This window comes from Hyperoodon ampullatus, assembly GCF_949752795.1.
Source record: "Hyperoodon ampullatus genome assembly, chromosome: 8".
Classification (NCBI taxonomy): Eukaryota; Metazoa; Chordata; class Mammalia; order Artiodactyla; family Ziphiidae; genus Hyperoodon; species Hyperoodon ampullatus.
This window is the reverse complement of record NC_136921.1, coordinates 25,986,726-26,013,951: the sequence shown is the minus strand read 5'-3', so window position 1 is coordinate 26,013,951 and position 27,226 is coordinate 25,986,726. Positions and strand designations below refer to the sequence as shown.

The following is a 27,226-nucleotide window of genomic DNA, read 5'->3' as shown; positions in this document are numbered from 1 at the left end:
CAGAGCAACTAAGCCCATGTGCCACAACTACAGAGCCTGTGCTCTAGAGCCCACAAGCCACAGCTACTGAGCTTGCGTGCCACAACTACTGAAGCCCACGCGCCTAGAGCCATGCTCCACAGCAAGAGAAGCCACCGCAATGAGAAGCCCATGCACTGCAATGAAGAGCAGCCCCCGCTCGCCGCAACTAGAGGAAGCCCACGTGCAACACTGAAGACCCAACGCAGCAAAAAATAAAATAAAATAAATTAATTAAATAAAAGAGTGCCATTTTAAAAACCTCTTAAATCATGCATAAGGATAAACAGGTACTCTATTAACATGCTGAATTTAGATGTTTCTACTTATAGATTCAAGGAGAATGGTGAGATCTACACAAATTTCAGTGTCAAAAAGAAATTTGATGATAATCTATTTAAAACTTAAAATTGTACTTATTGCTTATATCTACAGCTTCATGTGATAATAAGAGTGACTGATAGAAATGACATTAACATACTAAAGGAATTGTATTTCTTATTGAATATAAAGATCTGATATAATGTTGTCTATATTACTATTCCATACCTTCTATATATCTCTCAGCATACCTTCAAACTCCTGAAAGCTAACAGAGAAAAACTTCAAAGAGAATAGCAAAGGGGCCAAATACTTTTGTAAAAGTCATACTATCAGCAAAACAATTTGACTCACATTATAAGAAAAAATTAAGTATTTTTCCTGAAAAACTGAAAGATTTCATATTTGATACTGTCAAACATTTCTTTCAAATCAAGCAATTAGAAAGCATTAATTATCACTGTTCATTGCTGTGAGCACAGAGTAGAATATAGGAATTCCACCCACTGAGGAACATAATTATCTCCAATCAATGTCAAAAGTATTTCTAAAACATATAAATAAGAGGTATGAACAGGCTGGGGAACCTTACCAGCAGACTTAATATATTAAGATCTGTCTGCTGTTTGCAACCAACTACAGTGATAAGAATAGGTAGATTTATGAGCACTTATGATGAACTACCAGGGCCACCAAAAACAGCCAAGACAATCCTTTAGAGTGTAGTCTATCTAGATGATACCCCCTTGAAGGTCTGCAGTGTACAGCCTGTTCAGCCTTATGTGATGGCAGCCCTTTCAGGAACATTCTAAGAATTTTATGTATATTAACTCAAATACCCTAATAGGCTGATACTCTCCAAAATTTTTATGTCCAGCCCAGACCATGTGCAAACAAGTTTATACTTCGAACTGTCTATGAAAGATCAATACCTGTATGATTAGCAGGCCTTTAAATATTTACATGTCCAAAAATTAATCCCTGATCTTCCCACCCCACCAAAAAACTTATCTCTTTAAAGCCTTCTTCGTCTCAGTCAATAGCAGCACAATCCTTCCAGAGGCTCATGTTAGAGAGTTTGAAGTCATTCTCAGCAACCCTTTTTCTCTCACATCCCAGATCCAAATTCATTAGCATATCCAGTTGACCCTAACTTCAAAATATATCTAGTGTCCAGTAATTTCCCACCACCAGCACCACTAAGCCACTGTCATCTCTTGCTTGGATTAATGAAATAACCTCCTAACTTGTGTCCTAGTTTCCACTCTGGATCCTTTACAATCTCTTCTCAATATATTAGCCAGTGATGTCCTTAGACTAGCTCAAATCCCAATAACTTCCCGTCTCTCTCAGACTGACAGCCAAAGTCCCTTACAATGGTCTTCAAGAAACTAGAATACTTGGTTCTCTCCTTCTTGCCTCCATAACCTTACCTCCTGCTATTCCCCTTCTGGCTCATCCCTCTCACTCTCACTCCTGCTGTTTCTAGGACATAAACTAGGTGCATGACCCACTTAGGGTCCCTTCTTTTTTACTTCCCTGGACATCTCTTTCTCTGATAGCTTGCAGTCAGATGGTTCACCTGCTTCCTTGCTTTTCTTAGATGCAACTTCTCAGTGAGGTCTTCTCTTACCCACACTATTTGTATTAAATATTTCAGATGGATTTGCTAGATTTTAAATCTAACACATGTTCAAATTAAAGTGCTATAAAATGAAAAGTGTAAAAGAAGAAAATAAATATCATGCATAAACTTTTCACTTTGGTGTTTTTCATTTATTTGAAGTATATATAATTGTTTTTAAGTTAATATAATACTCTGTATAGTTTTGTAACATTCTATTTTCACTCTATATTTTATCCTGTACAGTTGCAAGTGATGTTAAATAAATGTGATTTTTTGGGGGGTGGATTTACCTCCCATTATACAGACAAACTAAAATTCAATTAACTGTTTTGCTTTATGGAATACTTAGGAGATGCAGGAGATCAATACATATTTTTTAAATGAAAATACACATTAAGAAAATATCACTAATTTCATGTCATATTTTAAAGATTTAAAGGTCATGGAGGGACAATTTGGATATCAGAAAGAACTTGACTATGTCTTTTTTATATACTTCTGGAAAACACTGATGGAATCTGGAACCGACATTTGGATCTGTAGATGACTGGCACATGTATCAGAACATTTGATGAAAGGATTGATGTCCTGGAAGGCTTAGATTGATCTACTGGTTCTAGTGGTGTGTCAAAGGCCTCTGTACATATCTATCATATTTGACGTTTTAATCACTGAGTTGGATAAAACAATGAAATATGCTTACCATTTTTGAAAATGACACAAATCTGGACGAAGCAGTGCTTGCTCATACACAGGATAACGGTTCAGATTTTAAAAGCACTTGGTAGGCAAAATGAGTCAAAAGTAACAACAAGAAATTTAAAAGAATCAGTGTAAAATTCCTGCATTTATGGTTTTAAATCAGTATTTCATGTGAATATCAACAGACAGATATACACATAACACAGAGTCTATCTGGCATGGGACAGGTAAGAATTACAATTCTTAGTCCGGTTAGTTAACTTCTCTCTATATATATTTTTAAGTGTTTATCTTATACATGGAGGCTTACACTATGTTGCATAATCCAATCTAGACATCAGCAGCAGCAACATCATCAAACTTACCACATCATCTACCATTTATTGAGCACTTTCTATGTTCTAACTAGTAGACTAAGGGCTTTCACATAGTATCTCATTTAATTACACAATAACATTATAAATACTATTATTTGTTCCATTTTATAGGTAAGAAAAGAGAAAGCAGCCTTTAAATGGAAAAAAGAGACTACTCCCTTTACAGTGTGTCAGAACTTTTTATACTTAGCATATTTGCTTGTCAAAAGTTTTTGTTCCTGTCCATTTTTTAATTTCTAATTGACATTTACTTGCTTCTATTATTTTTTAATTAAGGTTCAACTGGAAATGGGGCTAAAATAAGTGTCAATTAAATATAAACACATTTTAGCAATTGGCAGTTATAATTGTCATAGGAAATTATACCCTCGGTTTAGAGAAGATAAAATATTTTAAAATACTATTATTTTAAAATACTCTTGCATACACAACCAATTTACAATTTTGTCATTTACTGCTCTAACAGTTCATATATATGCTGGTAAATGCAGAAAACATAAGCTTTGATATCACTTTTATCTGCATTCAGTTTTAGTTATTTACAATTAGTGGGACCTCAGGCAACAAACTGTACCTAAGAGCTGACTTTCCTCATTTATAAAATACAGATGATGATATTTACTATATATGTTAGGAGTGATTAAGTGGAATGCCATATGCAAAATGCCTGGCACATCATAAGCTTCAATCAATGTTAGTTCCGTTTTCCCTCCCTCACAGCACTGTATATAAAAACAAAGAAAAACAAAGTGAGGCAAAGAGATGGAGACAGTCAGCAGAGGTGACACGGTAGACAAATGAAGTAACCTGGAGACAGAAGCATTTATGCAGAGTTGAAATGATCACTAAGGTACCGCAGTCAAGCTATAGGAAAGAGAGGATGTGACACCTTAGGAACTTTGACAGGCTCGGCAAACAGGGACAGTGGGTTTCAGAGGTCTCTGCATGCTTCAGCAAAGTTTGAGAAGTCATAGTCTCAGCAGGAATGTTACTAATAATCCAAATGCAGTGAAAGTTCACTCTGCTACTGAATATTTCACTCTTGAATATTTCCCTTAGTTGCATAAAGGAAGGGAAAGAGAACAGAGACTATTTCAAGGTATGTGACAGAAAGAGAAACCCATGGTGGCAAAATACTTTGGATTACTGTATCCCATAACCCTCATCTGTGAGTTCTCTAGTCAGAGGTGCTAATGGATCCCTGAGGAACCATAAACATGCACATGTTCAGTTTGTGAGTGGTCTCACATTTGAGAAGCATGGTTCAACAGTCAAAATTCACATGAAAGAACTTTACTCCTCTCAAAGGGTATTTTAAATGGGATCCAAAGCATTGCCCATGGCCACGATTCAAATATTTTCTCAACTCTCACTCTCTGAAGTGTCTCATTCACCAGAATTCCAAGTTCCAAGTTCTCTCTTTCTCTCTCTCCATACCTTTTCCCGTCACAAAAATTTCATCTTTCTACTCTCCCCCATTGTATCATTATTATGGCACTGATTGACTTAGCCATGCTCCCTAAATAGTTTTTATCCCATCCAGCTCTCTGGTTAAATGATTCTCTACCCTTTTTTTTTTTTTTTTTTTTTTTTTTTTGTGGTACTCAGCAGCCATGGCTCACGGGCCCAACCACTCTGTGGCATGTGGGATCTTCCCGGACTGGGGCACGAACCCGTGTCTCCTGCATCGGCAGGCGGACTCTCAACCACTGCACCACCAGGAAAGCCTCTCTGCCCATTTTTTAATCCATTTATATCCAAAGTGTGCAATGCAACATTCTAAGAGGACTTTGTGTGAGTGTGTGTGTGTGTGTGTGTGTGTGTGTGTGTGTGTCTGGAGGTGTGAGGGACAGTTTGGTTCAGTGTGCTGGAAATATCAGGCTGGCAGACACAGAATGTTTGAGCAGGTGAGAAAGGAAGACCTCAAATATTCCCACATTTGTCATTTATATCCTGTCAGAGTAGTCATTACTTGAGAAGCAATGTACTGGTTCTACATCACCATGAACATTACAAAATTCCCAATATCTGTGTGTGGCATGGTCCCCAAGAGCAGCCTGTTTTCATCTGGCTTCCACTTGACAGCTCCAAGAATAGACCTGTCTCCTCTATGAATTAATAAGAAATAGCCATTATCAAGGGAAAACTGAAATGGATGAAATTATTACAAGCTCCTTAAGGGAAGAAACCATTTTGTCTCCACAGTTCCTAACAGTACTCAAAACAGAGTAGCCTTCCCAGATCAAATAACACAACATTTTCTTTACTACGAGACCAATATCTTCACACTATAGTGATAACCCAGCTTCTTCCACCCTGAGTAAAATTTGAAAGGTCTTATAATGTCTGTGGTTTGAGACTTTATAATTATGGCTGGGGCCATTAATCTTGTGGCCTCCTTTTTTTATTATATCTGAGATTGAGACTGAGTTTTTGTTACAGATTGCTAGCCTGCAGCAGTCAGTTGGGGAAATGAGACATCACTGAGACAGATGACAAAGAAAAATAGGTAACAAATTGGAAAGATTAGGTAGATCCATGGCACTATATTAAACAAACTCTTTGAGGTATAACAGCCAGAAGTCTCATCTTATGTTCCTACCATTCTTTCATCTGCCAAAAGGACTTAGCTGTTTTTATACACATATATTTTTTCCTCCCCCAAGTCCTCACACTTAAAATCAAAACAACAACGTTAACAAAGAGGCACATTTCTAAAATGCCACTGTAAGCCTAAGGAATGAAAATGTGATTTTAAAATTGATGAAGGTTATAAGAAAGTGACCCAAAAGGCATTACAGTAAGTAATAAGCCTAAAATGTCTTGGTATAAAATGTTTTCATTAAGTTGCCTTTGAAGTTCACACACAAAAACTACAACTCAAGATTAATGGATTTATAATATATTTTTAAAATATTATCCCATCAACAAGATATTTCAGTGGAGTCTCTTGTTGATAGATATCTACTAGATAGATCTGGAAACTGATCCATTATTTATAGAAAAAATATAAATGATTTGTAAACTACTGCATATATATCTATTGTTTTCCTTTGCAAAGTCCTCATCAGCTGGCATATTAAAGAGTTAGTCATAGTTTAGATATAATGCAACTTTATCATGTAGCAGGCATCATTCTAAGCTACTTATTTCTCATGACAACCTTAGAAAGAAAATACTACTACAGATGAGGAAGCTGAGTCCTGAGAAGCTTAATAACTTGCCCAAGATCATACAGTAAGTGATAGACCTGGGATTAGAGTCCAGAAATATAGGCTCCAGATTACACACTCTTAACCGATATAATTAAGTTTCTTATTTCTGTTAACAGATACAAGAATAGAATAGTCATGTTGGACAAGGGAGGACAGGGCACACAAAATAGATTAAACACACATAGGAAGACAAGCTTTAACTTTGTCCCAATAAGGCCTGGTTTTGATAAGATTAGAGCAAATACTGAGTAAGTTCAATGGATTTTAGGAGGTCAAGAAACCAGTAGGCAAGGATGTTGAATGAGATCATTAACACATACTTATTGAATTATGGTTTTCTCAGGGAATATACCCAGTAGTGGGATTGCTGGGTCATAGGGTAGTTCTATTTTTAGTTTTTTAAGGAACCTCAATATTGTTTTGTGTAGTGGTTGTATCAGTTTACATTCCCACCAACAGTGCAGGAAGGTTCCCTTTTCATCACACCTTTTCCAGCATTTATTGTTTCTAGATTTTTTGATAATGGCCATTCTGACTGGTGTGAGGTGATATCTCTTGTAGTTTTGATTTGCATTTCTCTAATAATGAGTGATGTTGAGCATCTTTTCATGTGCTTCTTGCCCATCTGTATGTCTTCCTTGGTGAAATGTCTATTTAGGTCTTCCACCCATTTTTTAATTGGATTGTTTGTTTTTTGATATTGAGCTCCATTAGCTGTTTGTATATTTTGGAGATTAATCTTTTGTCTGTTGTTTCATTTGCACATATTTTCTCCCATTCTGAGGGTTGTCTTTTTGTCTTTGCCTAAGCTGGGTGAAGTGAGAGTAGCACTGACTTATATACACTATAGAATGTAAAATAGTTAGCTACTGGGAAGAAGCAGCATAGCACAGGGAGATCAGCTCTGTGCTTTGCGATGACCTAGATGGGTGGGATAGAGAGGATGGGAGGGAGGTTCAAGAGGGAGGGGATATGGGGATATATGTATGCATATGGCTGATTCACTTTGGTGTACAATAGAAACTAACACAGTATTGTGAGGCAATTATACTCCAATAATGCATTGTTATTCAAAGTCACGTACGGAATGGCTTGCATGGAGTTAAAAGATGATTTGGGGTCACTTGCTAAAATCTTTGATGTACCTGAGGAACAAGCAGTATTTAGCAGATGACTTCAATGAGCAGGTAGGAGGGGGTACTACAAGTGGATGTGAAGAGCATTAAAAATGGTGTCCTTCCCCATCCCACTTTCCATCCCCACAGAGTCAGAGGCATATTTACTTATAAGTGGTGATGGGGACCTAAGAGAAGGCTGATCACAGTCCCCAGCATTAGGATAGGACACAGAATAAGCAGTGCTTCATACAAGGAGCAAATCTCAGTTATAAACATTAAAAATGTTAACAACAACTAACATTTATTGAGCACTTACTATGTGGCAGGCATTGTTTTAAACATTTTCATTTATTATCTCAGTTAATTCTCATGTGAGAAAAATGTAGGATAAAGGAGCTAAGCAATGACAGTTAAGAAATTACAGTTAGAAGAAACTCTTGGAGTCAAGATTCAAACTCATGTAGAAACCCAGAGTTTGAGCTCAGCCACTAGGCTACCATCTGAGGCAAAGAAGCAGAAGAATAATTGTGCAAAGAGAATGAAGATGCAGGGGGCTTTGCTCTGGAATAGGGTTAGGTAAAAGCTTTTAGAAGGTAGGAAAAGAAGGGAGAGAAAGAACAATAATATCTAATTTTTCTCTATGATTATCCATTCAAATATTTTTAAAGTAATATATATTCTTACTCTAAATTAAGTTAATATTGATGAAACAATGTTTTGTGTTTTTTTTTTTTTTCTCCCTCAGATAAAATGTCTGGGTCCACTGTGTGGATTAGTAGAAATAATTTATTATTTCATAAGAACGTTACAAAACTACATGATATTAATTTACCTTTCTCTATTGATTCAAACAGGAAGATCCCTGTCAGTGATACAACCATAAGGAACTTCACATGTGTATTTATTCCACTAAAAATACACAGCAAATTTTTTCAATAAAATATTTGATATTTAAAATTATGCAACTAAATAAAATTTAGAAATGAAGAAGTGTTGGTTATCCAACATTTTATTGCTTTAAAAAATCTTTTAGTTTTATCATTGTATTTATTTCTAGCAAAACAAATTTCTTTATTCTGAAAAACTCATTTTGATAATTAACTATTAACTAGTAATAGTTAATTATCAACAAAGTAACTGTAACTTGGGCATATAGGTAGCTCTTCTGATGCTGTATTCTACTTCCCGAGTACAGAGTTTGAACTGATTCTATAGAAAATATTTTTTTAAAAAGCTGCTTAGATCAAAATCTTAGTTTAATAAAGTGTGAGGAGGTAGGAGAATAAAAGTGGCTTACCAGGACACCTAATTTTGAGATGACTTTTCCTTTGTACATTTTTTTATCAAGGTTTTTTTTTTTCTTTTATATATTTCTTTTACATATACTTAAAGGAGAACTTTAAGAGAAATGTCACTGCGTAATTTCCTTTCCATTTTCTCTTCCCTGCTTAGAAAGAGCACTTACAATTGCCAAAAGCATCACCTCTAAATAGAACATAATTTGTTCGTGCCAGGCAGCAAAGAATTAAATAAAAGTTGCATAGGGTTGCTTGCAACAATCTAGGCTTGAAAGATTGCTAAGTGGGTTAGCAGCTTGATCTCTTTATTCATCTTTCCCCAGCTCACTGTAGGGATGCCGGCTCCCCTGCTCCAACCCTCCAGAGTAACTAGCAGTCCTTCGCTCACCTCTGCTCCAAACTGCAAAATAAAAGTGGCATAGTGAGTGGAACCGATAGGGGAGGGAAGACGTCTGAAACTTCTTCTTTGCAAATGGTATGAAAGGGAAAACCTGTATACACCATTTTCTGTTACTTTTTCCTTTCAGTTCCTAGCTTTCTCTAAGTGATGAGAAATTAGAGAAGAAAAGGAAAATGTAAGCTCTTTAAATTCTACTTCATTGTGCAATTGAGTTTCAGGAAAACAATTACATTAGTAAGCAGGAATAAGCATATGAGTGGTAAGGAAATCTATGAATGATGGTTGTAGAACAGGACACAGACATAAACATAATCACTTTTAACCATTACAGAGTAAACAAATCAGAGAAAAATAGTAGAGGGTAAAACTGAGTGGATTCAGCACAATTTTCATTCAATTCTACATAGTTGCTTTAAACACCAGTATACAAACAGGGCTTTAGGTTTAAAAAAAAAAATCAACCATGGAATGCTCTGTAATCTCTTTCACATTAATTAAGTACTTCTTGAGTCCACATAGAATTTTATTTGGTTTGGATAAGTCTCAAACTTTGTGAAAGTTTAAATCAATTTTGATCAACTTAGCATTTCAACCCCTACACCTAATTCTTCCAAGCTTAGAATTATTTGCAAATCCTCTTATAGCAGGATGACTCAAAACATTACATAGGGGGACATATTTTTAAATTGTGGAAAAAATAGAATAAAAAATGTGGAAGATCACCAGAGGTCTCTTAGTGACAGTCACTTTATGTTAATGTTCCTAGCTTTACATTTTAAATATTTTTTTATTGTGGAAAAATATGCATAACATAAATTTTACCATTTAACTGTTTTTAAGTGTACAGGTCGGAGTACCAATACACTCACATTGTTGTATAACAATTACCACCATCTACCCCATAACTTTTTCCATTTTATAAAACTGAAATATACTCATTAAACAATAGCTCCCCATTCTCCCTGCACCTCCAGCCCCTGCAACCACCACTATATTTTCTGTCTTTATGATTTTGACTACTCTAAGTATTGAATATAAGTAAGGATCATATGGTATGTGTCTTCTTATGACTGGTTTATTTCACTTAGCATAATTTCCTCAAGGTTCAGCCCAGTTGTAGTGTTTTCCTGCTTTTCAAGGCAGAATAACATTCCATTGTACGTGTATACCACCTTTTGCCTATCCATTCACCCATCTATAAGACACTTGGGAAAGATTTATTTTTGATTATATTACTTTTATTAGATCTCCTGTGATTGTTACCCAATTCAAACAAAGTGTGTAGCTCTTATTACTTTTTTTTTTTCAATAAGAAAGGCATTATTCATGGCTAAAGATCTCCAATTCCAAAAACTTTCCATTTCTAAAAATGTTAGGAGTTACTACTTCAAAGAAAAGCTGATTATTTTGATTGCATGGCCTTTTTCCATTCTGAACAGTGTGAAAACCATTTTCATAATATCAGCAACTTTTAGTTAAGTAATGATATTTTTTTCAATGAAAATTTCCATAAGTGAAAAGACTTGTTAAAATCTAAAGTAATCTCAGACAAACAATAAAATCTTGATGGCTGCCTTTAACTTGACAATTTGAACCCTAGAGACCTGCTATTTCATAAAATTTTGATCTTTTCACACCATTCACTGGAAGAAAGCGAGTCCTTATTGCTAAAAATTTCTCTCAGCCAACCCAAATGGGGCTCTTAATATCTACCTTACAGAATTTCTATAAGAATTAGAAATAGAGTTCTTTCAGTACGTGTCATATATCAGGCCCAAAAGGTCACAGGCCCTTAAAGCATTGCTATAGTTATTAATGAAATTAGTGAAGGAAGTTTCACATGACAACAGAGCGCTACATATTCTCTAAGAGGGGACTCATGTATTTGGTGGTCGCTCATTTGCCGCAAGCCTATGCATTCTACATCAATTTTGAATCAGCATAGGTCTGAGATGTCTTAATCATAATAGGCTTTGCTAATCATTTTACTAGCATAGAAATCCTACACCAGTTCAGTGTTACTTAAACCTGTCACTAGAATCAATTAGAGAACTTTGATGATAGGTAGCCTCCTATCCTTAAACCAAACTTACCCAGTGAGAATCTCTGGGAGTAGATTCTGACAAATGTCCAAGTTTGGAAACCATTAATCTACTTATCATTGGACATAAAAACCCTTGCTTTTTGTAATGCTAGATCATGATACACAACATCTCTGCTATTTCCTTCCAACAAGTTATGGTCATGAAGATTTATTTGAAGGTAGAAAATTGAACATTTTAAGAGCTAGAGCAGTATGCTTGTGGGGTACAGAGGAGTCAATCTTTGAGGAAGAAATTCAGTTTACTTTGCGAGGGTAAAAGAGGCTTACTCTGTAAGCAAGCCTTTTAGTGAAAGGCTAAACAGATAGGTAACTTCTATCTGTTATTCTTGAGGAAATCTTGAGTGTAAGAAGTTAACATGAAAGCAGAAGCTAAGTATACTGTTTAATAATTTAAAAGACAAATGTTAGCAGAATATGACCCTGAAGATATTTTCCTCTATAAATTTTGAGTTAAACTGGCCTGTCTCTAAAGAGGTTATTCTTTCCTGAGTTGTGTGTATGTGTGCATGTGTGTGTTTGTTTATTCACCATTTGCCCCAGAGGAGACTAGGGTCCATGATCAGTTCATACCATGTATGATGTGTAGGCTTAATTTTCTTTTTGCATCCTTACAGGGAGAAAGGGTAAGCACTGTACTGGGCTTAGCCCAGCATTACCTACACACAGCTACTGATGTTCCCACATGGTAATAGTGCACTTAGCTGACTGTCAGATTTTCTATAATTGTGAGAGCTGCTTCTTAAATGCGGCCATTACTAAATATTAAAATATATAAACCCACAATTTAAATTTTATTTTAAAAAGGCAATATATACTTAAAATTCATTATTTCCTGATTAGTTCACATCTATTGACTCTCTATGCTGGAAATACTACCTAAATGTATGCTAAGTGGGCGTCTCTTCCAAAATCCACATTGGTTGCTAAAAAGGGATAACATTAGGAATGTTTACACCATGAAAATCAGCAAACTCTACAAATTGGCATGTTTTCTTCTTTATTTTGTGTTATTAAACATTTACCGGCACACTACTGACATGATAAAATTTTAGACTAAAGAAATGATGCTTTGGGACATGTACTACTAAAACTTTTCTAAGGAAGCCACATTATATTTGATGCCTGGAGTGGGCATTTTCTTACACAATGAATTGATGTTTCTACTAATTCAGAAACAGAAAATGAAACGAGCCTTCATCTGGAGAAGGGGCAAAAAGCCTAGGAGACAATAAAAGAGTAGGTTCTTAAGGTTTACAAATGGTCAGAGGGTCCCAATAGGTAGGGATATCCTCACCTACAACACAAGAGCAGGAACACAAAAGTCAAGTTTGGTCCTCTCTGCCCCTCAATAAACATTATTATTATTAGCAAAATCATGTTAATAACTAATCTCATTTATGCTTTGAGGAAATGGGGGGTATAGTGGGTCTTCAGAGCAGGTGAGGGAGTACCCAGTACAGCTGTGAGGTTTACTGTAGTCATTTGTGGGAGAAGCTGGGGTTGGCAGTAAGAGAACACAGCCAGAGTGGAGAGACTATGGAAATTATTCCAGATTTTAGGTGGTTTATATGTAAAAGGAAAGTGAAAACTAATTTATAATCATAAACTATTGAGGTCAGTGTGTGTATATGTAAGTGTATGTGTGTGTGTACACACATTTATACAATATGTTTACTTTATAAGTATATATTATATGCAAATGCATATATATATGATTTGCAATAAAATAAAATACCCCATGAAATGCATGATAAATATGAGAACTGAGCTGAGCTAGGAAACGTCTACTGTGGGAGAATTCTTCCATTCTGCCACATGGGGTTGGGGTAAAGTACCCCTGAGGAATATTCTATCACTTTCTAGAAAGCAAAGATCATACTTCTTTAATTTTATGTACATATACTATTTGATGAAAAAGTTAATTGAAAGAAAACTATTGCATTTGATGAAAATAAAGATTTGTCATAAAAAAATTTATTCAAAAAGTGATACAATGCACTCTTATTCCAGGAAACTAAAGAACAAGAAAACCAAGCTAGCAGATACATTGTGCTTGTATCTTGTAACATTCTTACATAACAATTTATCCTGGAGTGAATTTCAGTCAACCTGGAAAACCTCTTCTTATAAATATAATGATAAAGGCCCTCTCAGATAAGGGTCAGATTCAAGTCCCTGCTCTCTTACCAACAGATTAAAAATATGGCAGAACTGCCACTTGCTCTTATTTTTTAAAAACATATTCCTAGCTTCTGTTCTGTTTGCTAATATTTTGTTTAGAAAAATTGCATCTGACTTCAATAAGTGATTTTTAGTTCTTTTGTCAGATGAGATTCATGAAGAATTTATTTTATACATCTTTTCAAAGATTCTTATACATCTTTTGGGTTCATGCAGATTCATTTAGGCTTTCTAATGCTTTTTCACATTTTTCTATTTCCCTAATTAAAACTTTTATCTTAAAACTTTTAAAAACAATATGCATAATTTGATTCTATATATGCATTTATATAAAAATGGATATGTGTGTATATAATACACAGAAACTGAAGCTGTATTGAAATGCACTGTGGGCAAATTTTGTTTTTTATTCTACTACAAAATCCTAAACTTTGAAGAGTGCATGTATTTTACGTAACTATTTTAACACTGAAGGAGTAACAACAGGTGATAAACTAAGAAAATCAAGTTTAACTGTATTTTGACATCTGATTATTTTCTAGTTCAACAAAATTATCTAGATAGGACACAACATGCAGTATTAGTTAGGAGCAGACAATTATTAAGATATGTAAGTCATTAAAAGAAAAATATAGTTTTAAGTTTTACTAATTTTTTTTTTTTTTTGCAGTACGCGGGCCTCTCACTGTTGTGGCCTCTCTCGTTGCGGAGCACAGGCACCAGACGCGCAGGCTCAGTGGCCATGGCTCACGGGCCTAGCTCCGCGGCATGTGGGATCTTCCCAGACCGGGGCATGAACCCGTGTCCCCTGCATCGGCAGGCGGACTTTCAACCACTGTGCTACCAGGGAAGCCCTACTAATGGTTTTAATGCAGGCGGAACATCTGGTTTAAACAAACGATTAATCTTCAAATTATGTTTGTGAACTTAATGCTCTTTTATGAATCTTCCAATTCCCCCACACTCCCACTGTGTCAGCAGCTGGTATTTGGTTTTAGAAAGCAATTGAGAATGAGAGGTGCATCTGGTGTAAACTAAAAAAGAGACTAGGATCTGCAGCATCTGAGTGTTGTAGCTTTCAGTGTCTCAGTGAGATTAAGCTATAAAATATTATCTTCTGGATGCTAAAACACACATGAAACAGAAACATAATAGAATGTCAACTAATTAATATATAATGAAAATATAACTGTCACATATAAAAATAATTCTGTCCACATATGGTCAAGTCATATGAAAAAAACAAATCATAATCAGAAGACACTTTATTCCTTTTCTACAAGAAATCACTCAAATTTTGACTCATATTAACTCATTTCTTCCTCATAATAATCCATAATAACCCTAGGAAGTTGATAATATAAGCTCTTAGCCAAGAACCTATGTGTGATCTTTCAAGCCTGACCATAGGTAGCTACGAAGGCTTTACCTGGCATCCCTCACAGAGGAAAGCAGCCCTCCTTACAGCAGAGGTGGTGCACAGTCAATGTGCTGAGGTCTCTGAAGGAGGTTGCAGTCAAGGAGGACTCAGGGCTCCCTGACAAGCCATGCTTTTAAGTATGTTGACATTCCTAGCCCAGGTGCTTCCATTAGGAGGCCTCTTTACCAAGGGCCTGCCTTGGGTGCCTTTGCTGAAATGTCCTTAGAGGGGTGGGGGAACCCTGAAGATACTTCTTCTCCACTCTGGCTCATTACTCAGTACTTTCCCACTCTCAGCCCTTTCCCCTCTCCCTCCCACCTGCCTTCTGGCCCCCAGATCCATAAAACTTCAGGCAGGAGCCTTTGCTTGGGGGCTCCCTCAGCAGTGAGACAATTTCCTGTGTTTGTGTTGATCAGTCTGCTCCATCTGACTCTGTCCTGGAGCTGTTCCATGGTGAAAAATGGCACGGTGGAGGACTTGGTGCTTTTTCCACTGCAGCTTCTTGCTTATACTATTGTTTTAAGTGATTAAAAGCTTTAATGTTACCTTCTTATTGGTTCATTGTCTTAATTGACCACCATGAAATCTAGCAGCTCAGCTCAGCTCTTGACTCTCTCCTTTTATAGTCGTGGAAATGGAGGTGCTGAGAGCATAAGTGACTTGCCCGAGGTCACATAACTAGTAAGAGGCAATGTTAGATTTCAAACAAGTCTGTTTGACTCCTAAATCCATTTTCTTAACTATACATCTTCTCCTTGGAAAATATCACTGTCTATTTTTCCATGTTCAGGTTCTGATATACTCCCATTTGCTTAATTATTCGAGGGCAAGTAATTTCCATCATTTTGATATTCTCATGTTGATGAGTGTTATTATAGAGCTCCAGGTAAGTGAAACATAACTCACTATATGACTTTTTTTCACTTTGAAAGGCAGCTTGTTGAATAGGCCCTATTGATGTAACTATTCAAGGATGTTAGAATGCTAGAGAAGTCTTGCTAGGGATCTGTACAAGAAAAAAGACACTCATCTCTACTTTTTCCTACTAAAGTGTAGACTGAAGTATCTCAAATATTTTGAGAAATACAATTTGGTTAAAAATATTCCAAAATAACATATTTTGAAAGAAGTAGTATCATTTAAAAATTGTTTTTCCACACACTTCAAAGCTTTTCTTCATTGTTTCAATTATAGCCAAAAGGTATGTCAATAAAAAGCCAGGTTGCTCTTGAAAACATTGCACTTTTCTGCTTTAAGAATTAGTACTCAGTCCATTCTCTACATCTGTGCCCTTATTCCTGTCTCACCGCTAGGTTCATCAGAACCATTCTTTTCTTTTTTTTTTTTAGATTCAGGAAGATCAGCTCAGTGCTTTGTGACTACCTAGAGGGGATATGGGGATATATGTATACATATAGCTGATTCACTTTGTTATACAGCAGAAACTAACACAACATTGTAAAACAATTAACTCTAATAAAGATGTGAAAAAAAAAAAAAGAATTAGTATTGTACCAAAACCCAAAAGCATATGTTAAGAAATATTTGCAAAATATCACTTAAGAATCAATTATGCTTAAATTCTTTGTCAAAATTATGTGATTTGAACATATTTACAATTATTAAACAAATCAGTGTCTCCAAACGCTAAAGGAAAAGTAGACACGTATTTTATCTTATAATTATTATAAATATAATAAAATATAAATAGAACATAAATATAATTAATAGAAATAGTGTAACATAATTATATAAGTATAAATTAAATTAAGCGTATACATGTGTATTGCCATCTTTACCTGAAATAGACTTGAAATGGATAAAATACCTGTCTGTGGATTATAATTTATTCTTCACATCCATTCTCTTAAATATAAGTGATGGATGGAATAAAATATAACTTGGAATCATCTGATTTTCCTATTTATGACCTGATCTATTTCATTTATTTATCTATTTATTCAGTATATATCTGTTGTCCATCTATCATGTGCTAGAACAGAGGACAGGATGATGAATTGGACCTTGTCCACAAGGACTTTTCATTTTAGAGTGAGACAATGCCAGGGTTCAGCACTGGTTATTATAGGGTTACACAGGAAAAGTTACCTAATCTCGCTTATAGAAGAGAACACTTCTTAGAAGAGATAACAACTGATGAGTATCTTAAAGTATGAATAAAATTTGCCCAGCAAACAAAAGAGGAAGGGCAGTGCAAACAAAGAAATTTTAAGAACTCATTCTATAGAGGGGGAAAATAAGTAGGAATCTGCTGAAAACTCCAAGTCGTTGGTTTTGACCCTACATTAGTCAGTTGCAGTGACAGTGTTTTTAGACAGGGTCATGGTTAGATTTCCATTAAATACAACTCGTGCTGGCATTTTGTCAGGTGGAGTTGTCAGGACTGAAGGCAAGGAGAGTAGTTAAACACAGGGGCTCTTAACCAAGGGTTCTTGGGCCCCTAAAGGGGTTGTGGATAGAATTTATGAGGTTCTTGAACTTGATGGGGGAAATGTTACATTAGTTTTGGTCTCACATTTAGGTATTTAAACCATGTTGAGTTAATTTTATATATAGCATAAGATAAAAATCTAACTTCATTTTTGTGTCTGTGGCTATCCAATTTTCCCAACACCATTTGTTAAAGTGACTTGCCTTTTTAAAATAATATTTATGCCAATTACTATTTCAAATGGTATTACATATTAATCCCACTGTTAGAATACTTTATGTAATATAATAAAGAAGTATATTACTATATCACATAAAGTATGCTGATAGGTGTATTTCAATATAATTTATTTTGTTGTAATCCTTTATAATTTATTTTATAAATTTATTGATTTTATACATATTAATTGATGATATAAAATATTCATTTTGAGCCTATTTATTTATTTTAAATATTATGAGAAGGGGGCTATGGGTTCACCAGACTGCTACAAGGGTCATGGCCTCAAAAAATATTAAGAATTCAGAGATTGTTCCAAGAATTCAGGCAACAGGCAAAGTCTTGAACTAGAGCAATGGTATTAAAAAATACGTACAATGAAGAAATAGGCAAATTGAGCATGATTTAGCAATTAAATAAATGTCAAGAACCAAAGATAAGGTGAACTCAGTGATGCCTACCAACGTCTTAACTTGGGTGATTTGATTGGTTGGTGGTGGGTAGTTCTGGAACTTAGTGGGGAAGCTGAATTTAAACCATGAGAACTGCCAGTAATCACCCATGGGGAGAAGGTAAATGAAGAAACTGACTCATGATAAAGCCATGGAAAACCAATATTCAAGACCAGCAAATATATTATTATCAGATATGGTATCATGCACTGTATATAATGTGTCAGCAAATAAAACTCATATGTAAAGAATAAAACTTCAACAAGCAATTGGTGGTTAATCTGTAACGAATCATTTGTTATGATTCTACTCTGCATTTATAGTTTTTGTACCTGCAATTATTTGCATGCAAAAAAAATACAGCTACTGGTGCCTAATTATAGCCACAAACATCCAAATTTGCCCTCAAAAGAATAACACAAAGAGATACCATCTGTGAAAGTGCAGTAAATCCCTCACACCTTTCCTGCTCCACATACTGTAAGGCTGGTGGACACATTCCCTTTGGCTTCTGTCTTGGGCTTTATTCTTGCCTGATCTCATTCATGCATTATAGGCTAATAACTAATAATCTGAAAGTCAGTAGGCCTTTCATCTTATCCAAACATTATGATTTTCCCCCCTCATATAAAATTTACTACGGTATGGGCAGACTGAAAATTGGAAGCCATGTCTGAAGCACATCATTTGCTTTGTTAGTGTGGACAGAGTCAATTTTTCATTCGCATGTAATTTTACAAGGTATGCAACTTGAACACTGTTGAACAAAGATGATATCTCATACAAATTTCTGCTTAAAGGTGAAAAGCAAATTATGTTACTTTACTTTTTAAAGAAAGTTTTAGATACTTATTAGAAACACAGCTGTCAGTTTGGTCAAGTATATTCATATTTCTCTGTTATTAGGACCATCAAGAAGTTTAGTAATTGTCCCTTGGAATTTGATTTCCTACAAAAGTGCTATAACACAATCAGTACTATTGCAAATAATCATTGAACTGTGTGAAGATAGTTATGATTTCAGATGGGAAACATATAATAATAGATGAGAAATATAAAACTCAGGGTAATTCTTGATAAAGATTCTGTTCTCATACATATGTCAGTAATAATAAATGTGCGGACAACATAGCCTGCTGTATGAAAGTGAAACAGATTCCTAGCAGAATAATTTCCAAAGGCTTTAACAAGAGCTCAAATATTACTTGCTTATCATTTAATCATATTAAACACTTTGAATCTAATAAATCCTCTGTTGTAGAAATACTATACACTTTAAGAATGGGAAATTGGCTAGTTTATTAGGCTAATGACTAAAACCAGAATTTAATATATATTTCTTCTGTATGAAATATATATTTCTCCATTCCATTTATAGTGTTTAGAATTGTCATAAGGTATTACCATGAAGGTTTTAGGGGTAAATGAAGGCTTAGGAATTCTAAAATTTTCACTGGTTTTTATTTCTTATCTAAAAATTTCAGTGAATAGGAAAGTACATTTTTGTACTACTACCTTTTTCTCAGTGGTGTATGAGTCACAAAGAGTTGAAGTAGCAGTTACACACCAGCCTTAAGTTTATGGACAATGGGCCACATGCTTAGACATTAGAAATATGGTAAAATAATTTAGATTTAGCAAAAGGGATCAGGTTAAGAAAATGAGAATTTGTAAAGGGGGAGTATCATTATAAAAAGAGAATTAATTAGAAGCAAAAAGAATGTCCTGTCATACATAACTAAACATTTCAATGGATGCAGTCAAAATTCAAAATACTATTAATGACATGATAAACATAAGCCATTCTTGTGAAAACAGAGGTAGAAGAATCTTTTGAGACATTAAAAAGGATAATGTACTCACATCCTGTGCTACCATTTGTTGACACCAGAGTCAGGTTGGAAGGCCATGGATTCCGAACAATATCTTGCCAATGAATTGTGTCTGTATAACAAAGAAACTTGTTCTGGTCTACATAGACTCCACCATTTAGGATTTCTGTATTAAAACAAACAAACAAACATAGATTGTTGTCAAACTTTTTGATGATAAAAGGTAGTCAATAAAAATGATTTACTGTTAAGCTATTTTCAGTGTTAAATTACAGTTACTTTGTTAATAGCCAAGATATCTTAAAAATATATCTTTTTCCTGAGCCATATAGGTTGCAGAAATTTGAAAACATTGAACAATACAAAGAAAACAACCACTCATAATTCAAGCACTCAGAGAGAAACACTCTTCGCTTTTTGGTACAGATGCTATCAGTCTTTTTTTATTTCCTCTGAAATTGGAATGATATTGCATATAATATTCATAGCCTGCTAGTTTTGTTAATACTAAATGGTGAGTATTCAATGGTAATTGAATATTATTCTATGTTATTTCCAAGCATATAATATGTCAGGGTATAACTTAAACAGTACTTATTTAACCAATCACTTCTTAATGATAATTTAACTTGTTTAACTCTGATTAGTTCTTTAAAATTTTTTCTATAAATAACATTCACATATTGTGAATACTTTTAAGACAGATTGTGAATATTTTTAAGACTCTTGCTACAAATTGTCAAATTTCCCTTAAAAATATTGTTTCAGTCAATGTGACATTGACAGGAATCAGTTAGGTAAGTAATTAGTGCAAAGTGGAAGCCAAAATTAATGCTTCAATCACAAAAGTGTTCTTTGTTCATCTCAAATGTAGTCAACAGAATTGCCAATTATTTGTTAAGAACAGCACAAAGCAAGATATCATAAAAATGCTCTGGTTCATTGGAATAAGGGCAAGATTGTGGGATTATGTGTATCAGAGCCAAGTTTTACTTGATTCTCTATTTCACTACTCTAGCCTTAATCAACTAACTTGTCCTCTCTGAACAATGGCTGATCATATACATAGATTCTCATTCAGATAGCTTTAGGTTATCCAGAAAAAAGGTAGATATTCCCTCTGAAAATACTATTCTTATCATTTTAAGAAATTGGTGAGAAATACACATAGCATCTTCCTACCCAATATCTACCACATTTTTTCTTCTTGTCCAATACAAGAACAAGTTAAGAGAAATCATATTTCAGTCCATAAACCATCCAGATAAAAATAACAAAAGTCCAATTAACAGTAATTTATATAGATAAGGGGTGATTTTTCTCACAAAATAAGAGACCTATCAGAGGCAGTGTGGATATTAGTTTAGCTGTTCTGCAGTACCCACAACCTGCTATGTATGTTGGCTTTATTCATTCAAGGCATAAGATGGCTGTTGCATCTAAAGGTGTTTGTCTGAATTCAAGGCAAGGTAAAGACAGAAGAGCAGGCAGGAGACTTCCTCCTGGTGAAGCTTCAACTTTCGATTTGGAAAGACATGCTTTCCCCAAGGATTATGTCTGCATTACACTGGCCAGAACAATATCCCATGGCCATTCCTACTGCAAGAGACGTTGAGTGAGCAAGTATGTAGGTGAACATATTGTTATTCAAACAACAAAAGCCAAATGTGCAGGGGTGTTACTGAGGAAGAAGAGGTCCATGATACTGGGAAAGCAACTAACTCCATCTCTTGTGCTGGCCTTAAGAAAATCATCTCTCCTGTGCAGTATCCCAAGGTAAACCTTTAAGAGTCCCCTTAAACCAAAAAGGGGCATAAAAGAATGAATGGGGGCTTCCCTGGTGGCACAGTGGTTGAGAGTCCGCCTGCTGATGCAGGGGATACAGGTTCGTGCCCCGGTCCGGGAACATTCCACGTGCCGCGGAGCGGCTGGGCACGTGAGCCATGGCCGCTGAGCCTGCACGTCCGCGTCCGGAGCCTGTGCTCCAGGCCCGCGTACCACAAAAAAAAAAAAAAAAAAAAAAATGAATGGAAAATACCATAAAAAAAAAGGTATTTGTGGAAGTAAGATTGGTGGTCACATATAAAATGCTTTACTACTTTGCATATATAAAATCCTTCAGATTAATTTTGACATTTCAGGAGTTTCCACATTTAAAATCAATCCCGGGGGCCCGGAAAAGCGGCAGTGGCGACCCTGAGTCCCCGACAGAGAGGGAGAAGAAGCTTAGGGAGAACCACTCGGGGACACCAGGATACATAGCAGCACAGCACAGTTGCGGAAGGAAGCGACCGGATAGCGCCTGCGCGCAAGCCCACGCCGGGTGTCTCGGGGGCCGCGTACCTGGGATGCGGAGGCTGGCGGCTGGGGGTGCTGAGAGCCGTATTTTCCAGATAACTGCTGCAATCAAAATACAGACCCTCCTCCAATCAGTAACAGGTGGCTGGCTGAGTAGTTAACAATAGTCCGGAGGAAGATGGCAGAAGAGTAAGATGTGGAAATCACCTTCCTCCCCACAGATACACCAGAAATTCATCTACACGTGGAACAACTCCTACAGAACACCTACTGAACGCTGACAGAAGACCTCAGACCCCCCAAAAGGCAAGAAACTCCCCACATACCAGGGTAGGGCAAAAGAGAAAAGAATAAACAGAGACAAAAGGATAGGGACGGGACCTGCACCAGTGGGAGGGAGCCGTGAAGGAGGAAAGGTTTCCACACACTACAAGCCCCTTCGTGGGCGGAGACTGCGGGTGGCGGAGGGGGAAAGCTTCGGAGTAGCGGAGGAGAGCACAGCAACAGGGGGTGTGGAGGGCAAAGCGGAGAGATTCCCGCACAGAGGATCGGTGCCCTCAGGCACTCACCAGCCCGAGAGAGGCTTGTCTGCTCGGCCACCGGGGCGGGCGGGGCTGGGAGCTGAGGCTCGGGTATCGGGTTTCGGTCAGAGCGCAGGGAGAGGACTGGGGCTGGCGGCAGGAAGAGACCCTGAAGGGGTTGGTGCGCCGCGTCTAGCCCGGAGGGAGTCCGGGGAAAAAGTCTGGAGCTGCCGAAGAGGCAAGACTTTTTCTTCCCTTTTGTTTCCTGGTGTGCGAGGAGAGGGCATTAAGAGCGCTGCTTAAAGAAGCTCCAGAGACGGGCGCGAGCTGCGGCTGAAGGCGCAGACCCCGGAGACGGGCGTGGGACGCTGGGGCTGCTGCTGCCGCCGCCACAAGGCCTGTGAGCAAGCGCAGGTCATTGTCCACCCTGCCTTCCAGGGAGCCTGTGCAGCCCGCCACTGCCAGGGTCCCGGGACCCAGGGACGGCTTCCCCGGGAAAGTGCACGGAGCGCTTCGGGCTGGTGCAACGTCACGCCGGCCTCTGCCGCCGCAGGCCCGCCCCACACTGCGCGCCCCTCCCTCCCCTCGGCCTGAGTGAGCCAGAGCCCCCGCATCAGCGGCTCCTTTAAACCCGTCCTGTCTGAGCGAAGAACGGACGCCCTCCGGCGACCTACGCGCAGAGGCGGGGCCAGGTCCAAGGCTGAGACCCGGGAGCTGTGAGAGCAGAGAAGAGACAGGGAAATCTCTCTCTGCAGCCTCGGAGGCAGCGGATTAAAGCTCCACGGTCCACTTGATGTGCCCTGCGTCTGTGGAGTGCATGAATGGACAGCGAATCATCCCAAATCGAGGAGGTGGACTTTGAGGACAAGATTTAAGATTTTTTCCCCTTTTCCTCTTTTTACAACGAATTATCCCAAATTGAGGAGGTGGACTTTGAGAGCAAGATTTTCGATTTTTTCCCCCTGTTCTCTTTTTGTGAATGTGTATGTGTATGCTTCTGTGTGAGATTTTCTCTGTATAGCTTTGCTTCCACCATAGGTCCCAGGGTTCTATCCGTCCGTTTTTTTTTTTTAATAATTACTTTTTTATTTTTAATAACACTACTATATTTTATATTTTATTCTATTTTACATTATCTTCTCTCTTTCTTTTTTTCCTACCTTCCCTTCCTCCCTCCCTCCCTCCGCCTCTTTCTTTCTTTCTTTCTTTCTTTCTTTCTTTCTTTCCTTCCTCCCTCCCTCCCTCCCTTCTTCCTTTCACTCTTTCTTTTTCTTTCCTTCCTCCCTTCTTCCCTCCTTTCTTTCTTTCTTTCTTTCTTTCTTTCTTTCTGTCCTGCCTCCCTCCCTCCCTTTCTTTCTTTCTTCTTTCATTCCTTCCTTTCTTTCTTTCCTTCTTCCTTTCTTTCTCTCTCTCTTTCTTTCTTCTACTAATTCTTTCTTTCTACTTTTTCTCCCTTTTATTCTGAGCCGGTAGAAGGAAGGTTCTTGGTGCTGCAGCAAGGAGTCAGTGCTGTGCCACTGAAGTGGGAGAGCCAAATTCAGGACACGGGTCCACAAGACACCTCCCATCTCCACATAATATCAAATGGCGAAAATCTCCCAGAGATCTCCATCTCAACAACAGCACCCAGCTTCACTCAACGACCAGCAAGCTACAGTGCTGGACACCCTATGCCAAACAACTAGCAAGACAGGAACACAATGCCACCCATTAACAGAGAGGCTGCCTAAAATCATAAAAAGTCCACAGACACGCCAAAACACACCACCAGACGTGGACCTGAGCAGCATAAAGACAAGATCCAGCCTCATCCACCAGAACACAGGCACTAGTCCCCTCCACCAGGAAGCCTACACAGCCCACTAAATCAACCTTAGCCACTGGGGACAGACACCAAAAACAACGGGAAATACGAACCTGCAGCCTGCAAAAAGGAGACCCCAAACACAGTAACATAAGCAAAATGAGAAGACAGAAAAACACACAGCAGGAGAAGGAGCAAGATAAAAACCCAACAGACCTAACAAATGTAGAGGTAATAGGCAGTCTACCTGAAAAAGAATTCAGAAAAATGATAGTAAAGATTATCCAAGATTCTATTTCCAAGATCCAAAATCTTGGAAATAGAATAGACAAAATGCAAGAAACAGTTAACAAGGACCTAGAAGAACTAAAGATGAATCAAGCATCAATTAAAAACACAATAAATGAAATGAAAAATACTCTACATGGGATCAATAGCAGAATAACTGAGGCAGAAGAACAAATAAGTGAGGTGGAAGATAAAATAGTGGAAATAACTGCTGCAGAGCAAAATAAAGAAAAAAGAATGAAAAGAACTGAGGACAGTCTCAGAGACATCTGGAACAACATTAAACACACCAACATTCGAATTATAGGGGTTCCAGAAGAAGAAGAGAAAAAGAAAGGGACTGAGAACATATTTGAAGAGATTATAGTTGAAAACATCCCTAATATAGGAAAGGAAATAGTTAATCAAGTTCAGGAGGCACAGAGAGTCACATAAGAATAAATCCAAGGAGAAATATGCCAAGACAGATATTAATCAAACTGTCAAAAATTAAACACAAAGAAATCATATTAAAAGCAGCAAGGCAAAAACAACAAATACCACACAAGGGAATCCCCATCAGGTTAACAGCTGATCTCTCAGCAGAAACTCTACAAGCCAGAAGGGAGTGGCAGGACATAATTAAAGTGATGAAGGAGAAAAACCTGCAACCAAGACTACTCTACCAAGCAAGGATCTCATTCAGATTTGATGGAGAAATTAAAACCTTTACGGACAAGCAGAAGCTGAGAGAGTTCAGCACCACCAAACCAGCTATACAACACATGCTAAAGGAAATTCTCTAGGCAAGAAACACAACAGAAGGAAAATATCTACAATAACGAACCCAAAACAATTAAGGAAATGGGAATAGGAACATACATATCAATAATTACCTTAAATGAAAATGGAATAAATGCTCCCACCAAAAGACACAGATTGGTTGAATGGATACAAAAACAAGACCCATATATATGCTGTCTACAAGAGACCCAATTCAGACCTAGAGACACATACAGATTGAAAGTAAGGGTATGGAAAAAGATATTCCATGCAAATGGAAATCAAAAGAAAGCTGGAGTAGCAATTCTTATATCAGACAAAATAGACTTTAAAATAGACTATTAGAAGAGACACAGAAGGACACTACATAATGATAAAGGGATCAATCCAAGAAGAAGATATAACAATTGTAAATATTTATGCACCCAACATAGGAGCACCTCATCACATAAGGCAAATACTAACAGCCATAAAAAGGGAAATTGACAGTAACACACTCATAGTAGGGGACTTTAACACACCACTTTCACCAATGGACAGATCATCCAAAATGAAAATAAATAAGGAAACACAAGCTTTAAGTGATACATTAAACAAGACGGATTAATTGATATTTATAGGACATTCCATCCAAAAACAACAGAATACACATTTTTCTCAAGTGCTCATGGAACATTCTCCAGGATAGATCATATCTTGGGTCACAAATCAAGCCTTGGTAAATTTAAGAAAATTGGAATTGCATCAAGTATCTTTTCCGACCACAATGCTATGAGACTAGACATCAATTACAGGAAAAGATCTGTAAAAAATACAAACACATGGATGCTAAGGAATACACTACTCAATAACGAAGTGATCACTGAAGAAATCAAAGAGGAAATAAAAAAAAAACCTAGAAACAAATGACAATGGAGACACGATGACCCAAAACCTATGGGATGAAGCAAAAGCAGTTCTAAGGGGAACTTTATAGCAATACAATCCCACCTTAAGAAACAGGAAACATCTCGAGTAAACAACCTGACCCTGCACCTAAAGCAATTAGAGAAAGAAGAACAAAAACACCCCAAAATTAGCAGAAGGAAAGAAATCATAAAGATTAGATCAGAAATAAATGAAAATGAAATGAAAGAAACCATAGCAAAGATCAATAAAATTAAAAGCTGGTTCTTTGAGCCGGAGGAAGATGGCGGAAGAGTAAGACGCGGAGATCACCTTCCTCCCCACAGATACATCAGAAATTCATCTACACGTGGAACAACTCCAACAGAACACCTACTGAACGCTGACAGAAGACCTCAGACCCCCCAAAAGGCAAGAAACTCCCCACATACCTGGGTAGGTCAAAAGAAAAAAAGAATAAACAGAGACAATAGGATATGGACGGGACCTGCACCAGTGGGAGGGAGCCGTGAAGGAGGGAAGGTTTCTACACACTACAAGCCCCTTCGAGGGCGGAGACTGCAGGTGGCGGAGGGGGAAAGCTTCGGAGTAGCGGAGGAGAGCACAGCAACAGGGGTGTGGAGGGCAAAGCAGAGAGATTTTGGCACAGAGGATCCGTGCCCTCAGGCACACACCAGCCCGAGAGACTTGTCTGCTCGGCCGCCAGGGCGGGCGGGGCTGGGAGCTGAGGCTCGGGTATCGGCTTTCAGTCGGAGCGCAGGGAGAGGTCTGGGGCTGGCGGCAGGAAGAGACCCTGAAGGGGTTAGTGCTAGCCCGGAGGGAGTCCGGGGAAAGGGTCTGGAGCTACCGGAGAGGCAAGAGACTTTTTTCCCTTTTGTTGCCTGGTGCGCGAGGAGAGGGCATTCCGCTCC

General features: G+C 37.5%; 1 protein-coding gene across 2 annotated transcripts in view; it reads right to left on the bottom strand.

Annotated features, from left to right (window-relative positions):
- Nucleotides 1-27,226, bottom strand: part of ERBB4 (erb-b2 receptor tyrosine kinase 4) — a gene marked incomplete at both ends in the record, with an annotated part of 1,160,630 nt that overhangs the window by 355,245 nt on the left and 778,159 nt on the right. For both annotated transcript variants that reach the window (XM_079710036.1, XM_079710037.1), the window contains one exon: nt 19,768-19,902. In XM_079710036.1, coding sequence (XP_079566162.1) covers nt 19,768-19,902 — 135 coding nt within the window. The remainder of the gene's footprint in view (nt 1-19,767; nt 19,903-27,226) is intronic.